Source organism: Nothobranchius furzeri, chromosome 4 (genome assembly GCF_043380555.1).
Source record: "Nothobranchius furzeri strain GRZ-AD chromosome 4, NfurGRZ-RIMD1, whole genome shotgun sequence".
Lineage (NCBI taxonomy): Eukaryota > Metazoa > Chordata > Actinopteri > Cyprinodontiformes > Nothobranchiidae > Nothobranchius > Nothobranchius furzeri.
In genome coordinates this window covers 12,476,358-12,480,731 of record NC_091744.1, presented here as the reverse complement: position 1 = coordinate 12,480,731, position 4,374 = coordinate 12,476,358, and the positions used below count along the sequence as shown (strand labels likewise).

General features: G+C 49.3%; 1 protein-coding gene across 1 annotated transcript; it reads left to right on the top strand.

Annotated features, from left to right (window-relative positions):
- The first annotated feature begins 330 nt into the window (after window positions 1-330).
- LOC139069589 (uncharacterized) lies at window positions 331-3,708 on the top strand. The gene is made up of 3 exons (XM_070550095.1): window positions 331-1,119; window positions 2,444-2,970; window positions 3,648-3,708. The coding sequence occupies exons 1-2, from the start codon at window positions 1,068-1,070 to the stop codon at window positions 2,968-2,970; spliced, it is 579 nt and encodes a 192-aa protein (XP_070406196.1). The 5' UTR covers window positions 331-1,067; the 3' UTR covers window positions 3,648-3,708.
- The last annotated feature ends 666 nt before the right edge of the window (window positions 3,709-4,374 follow it).

The window sequence follows — 4,374 nt, the reverse complement described above, 5'->3', positions numbered from 1 at the left end:
AGCTGGTCATGCTTAGAAGAGGGAACTGCTCGCGGTCCAACAAGGTGGTTCTTGGCCTCGACGCCACACAGCGAAGCCAAGTCCGGCTCCAGTGAGGGAACGGATGGCCAGCCCAGGTCGGAGAAGCCCTCAACCTTGGTAATGGGCACATATGTGGAAATTGGCGCCTTGAACCCGGCAGGCTCGGAGAAGGCGGCGGACCAGCAGCTCATGGCAGCGGGGAAGCGTGGCCAGACGGGGTCTGGACAGCGCGTCTGCGTCGCCCCAAAAATTCCCGTCAATTCATCTGCCTCAGGCGGAGCCGGTTCTGGAACGGCTAGCCCCTTGCGGGCCGCAGCCGCGGAGATGATGGTGGGCAGCTCCTGGAGCAGTGCTCTAACTGCTGGCAGGGAGGAGCGAGAAGCCACTGGGGCAGAAGGACCCGCTGAGCGAGGCTTGTCGACCTCCGTGTTGTACAGGAGGGAAAAGGGGCTACGGCAGCCAAGCTCGTCGTGCTCCTCACGAGGCTCGTCGACCTCCTTGTTGTACAGGAGGGAATAATGGCTGCGGCAGCCAGCCTCGTCGTACTCCTCACGAGGCTCGTCGACCTCCGTGTTGTACAGGAAGGAAGAAGGGCTATGGCAGCCAGCCTCGTGGTCGACCTCCGTGTTGTACAGGAGGGAAGAAGGGCTATGGCAGCCAGCCTCGCGGTCGACCTCCGTGTTGTACAGGAGGGAAGAAGAGCTATGGCAGCCAGCCTTGCGGTCGACCTCCGTGTCGTACCAGAGGGAAAAAGGGCTATGGCAGCCAGCTTCGTCGTACTCCTTGCTGTCGATGACATCGTCCAGTCGGTAGGAGCCAGCCGGCTCCTGGCCAACGTTGAAGAACTGTAACGCTTTGTCCAGCGAGTACATGCCAGCCACCGGAATTTCCTCGTCGGTGGTGGGGGTGAAGTACTCGACCCGGCGGACCTTTTCAGCCACGGGCAGAGCGGTACAAAACGGGCACGAGGCCTGGGGGTCAAGGCCAGGCCAGCGTGGTGAGCCCCGAGACAGACCTTACACTTGGCGTGCAGGTCGCAGCTGGAGATGGAGCCCGTCTGGCAGGCCGGGCAGATCCTGGCGTCGCTGGACATGGTCGGTGAGTAGATTTTTCTTGTATAATTGCTCTTAAAGGAAGCTCTTAAGCTTGGCGTGAAGAGAAAACGGAGGCGAACAGTGGGGTCGTTCCACTTATATAACCCACAAGGGGTGCCCACGTGGTGGGCGTACATTTAAGCTCTTCATGATTGGCTGATGCTGAGATCACCCTTCCAATAGCAGCTCGCTTAAGGGCTAAGACTAGACGAAATAGAACTAAATTATCAGACATGATGTCTCATCTGCTGCTTTTCTAAACTTGCAAAAAGTAACAAAACCATTTGAAAGCCACTATTTGTGGATTCTCTGAAAGTTTCCATGGAGTGTGTGACAACTTATTTTTTCATTGATCCTATCGTCTAATCTCACAGCTGAAACAAGCATCCTTAATAATCTGTGCACAGGAAGCTTACCGATGCTGTAGTAAAACAAAAGGTATAATAATTTCTTATTAATAAAACCTTTTTGCAGCACTACAGCAGAAAATGACATTTTGTAATAAATATGCTAAATATTTACACATGAATTGTTTTAGAGCCCTTTTATTGGCAGAATCTGATATTAATTTAGTTCTTACAAAAAATGGGTCCCAACATGGTTTGTGTGGCGTTGCCATAGTGTGACGTCATAGGCACAGATCCCCTGTCCTCTTTTTTGGAAATGGAAATATGGTCACCCTATAATAAACAAACTGTCCACCCGAGCTTTTGCACTGCACAGAGACGCTTCGCTGCCTACGACTTTGAACGTCAGTTGAGAGCGGTTGAGAGTCAATCTCATGCAGACTGACCAATGAAGAGAGGGCCTCAAGTTAAGAACCTCTCCTCATTGGTCAATCCACACGAGGTGGGTCAAAGGTTGGGCTGTATGGTGGCGCAGTTGTTAGCACTGTTGCCTTGCAGCACGGAGGTCGCAGGTTCGAAACTCGGCTGTGGCCTTTCTGCATGGAGTTGCGTGTTCTCCCCATGCATGCGTGGGTTTCCTCCGGGTACTCCGGTTTCTCCCACAGATCACAATATGCCCTATAGGTTATAAATTGTAAGTCGCTTTGGATAAAAGCATCTGCTAAGTAAATAAGCATAAACATAAACATACCCTGAGCGGGTTACGTGATGTCAGGCATTCAAGTATTGAGTATATTTACTGCATATTACAGTAAAATATTCTGTATGTGACCATATTATGGTGATCCTTGGGTCGTGATGATGGGGCCCTTTAATATTGTTGCCCAGGGTACAACAAAGTGTTAATCTGGCCCTACCTATAACCCAGTTGGTTTTGTTTTAATTCAATTCAAAATATTTTCTGCCATTTTCTCTGTCTAGAGCCAAAGCGCGTTCCTCCTCCAGTATCACCGAAGCCTCGCGGGCCTCCGACAGCTCCCAAACCCGGCAAAGCTGTAGCGTCTCCAGTTACCATGAGCCCGGCTGCAGCCAGTCCCACCTCGGCCCCTAAGCCTTCCTCTGTAGCCCCTCTTCCAGCTCTTGACACCCCCTCCGGCCCCTGTCTGTCTCCGGGACTCCCTCCTACTTCCCCGTCTCCAGCTCAGAGTCCCTCCACTCCGTCGCCTCACCCCGTCAAACCTCCTCGCTCCTCCATCGCTGGCCTCACTATTGACCTCCTGGCAGGAAGGGAGGTGGAGGAGGAAGAGGAGGAGGGGAGGAGAGAGAAGGAGGCAGAACCCGAGGAAGCCTTTAAGGAGGGATGGAGCGAAGGAGGAGATGGTGGGTCACGTGGAGGAAGGGGAGAAAGAGGGAGAGATTCAGAATCGTTTGGAGGAGACCAGCGCCTCCTTGGCTGCAGCTCTGCAGGCTGTAGAGCACAAAATAAAGGAGGAGGACAAGCCAAATGAGTGAGTATGAAGTCATGCTAGAGAGTAGAATCAAATAGAATCCTCTACATAGGATGTCCGGGTAAATAAAACACATCACATTATCTTTTTGTTTTCTGAAATAAACAAGTCTAATATGAAATTTCAGAAATTAGGTCTGGATGAGGGGCAAAAATCTAGAAAATCATCTTTACTTCCAGGTTTCCCCCTTTACATTACCTAAAACTAAAAAACTCAAATGAAGAAAACAGTCATTGTCCAGATAGTCTAATCGATTTTTACTTTCTTTATGAAGCTCCATGGCAGCCATGACACCTAATAAAAACATGATTTCTCATGTACTTTACTGGTCTTTGTAAAACGTCATTCTCCTATAAAATGAAAACAATTGTAAAACATGAGTTTTTTAAGTATAAACAATAAACAAAAATCATGATTTATATTATTATTTTGGGATTTATCATTACTTTTTGTTGATCTTTACAATTAGTCGACTCTATTGTATGTTTCTGAGTTTGTCAGGTGTGTGTGTGTGTGTGTGTGAAAATATTGAATGTCACCCATAAACTGAATCTTAAAGATGCTTTCCATCAGTGGAGGAACTCACCTCCACACTTGACTCATTGATTCTGTCAGCATGTTTATCGAAGCCTCAATAAAAGCTAATTATTCCATTTTTCTTTTTCAAAATTTTCCAGCCAAAAAGGAACCGTCTCTATCCTGGATGACATCGGCAGCATGTTTGACGACTTGGCAGACAAACTGGATGCAATGCTCGACTGATCTCACTCCAGCCCCCCTCCCCCTGACCCATCCCTCATGACATGTAGGTGTGTGAGAAGACGGCGCTCCCAAGACTAAATGCTGGCGCTTTGGGGAGCTCGTGTTTGAGCGTCTGGCCCTCCCATGTTAAGTGCTTCCTGAGTAGCCTTGAAGAGGGAGTCCTCTTTATCTGGTGCAGTAGCTCTGGCTCCTTCTCCTGATGCGAGGAAGCTGCTCCCACACAACCTCTGACCTCTGCAGCCCAGCGCGTTACCTCCACCCAGCCTCAGACTGCTGCGTGGACCGAGAAGCACAATAATTCATCTCAACACAAAAAAGGCTGGCTTAGACAAACTTTCGGGTGCAGTCTTAAGAAACTAAGCACACTAATTGTCTCAAAGGCAAGTAGACGGAGAGATGAAAAAACACGACACGCTCTGATGAGGATTTATAAAAGCACACTGAAACACAGACCGCTCTCTTTGCGTCCGTCTCTCCTCTAAAATATCAAAAGGATTCATTTTTCCAGATTCGTCGTAGCCTCCGTTTCTCCTCTGTACGAGTGGAGGCCAGTGGTTCGCTGGACTTCCTGACCCGCGTGTCGTCTCTTCTCACGTTGTTGTTGGTGCTCTTGCTGTTATTGTTGGTGTTGTTGTTTCGAGC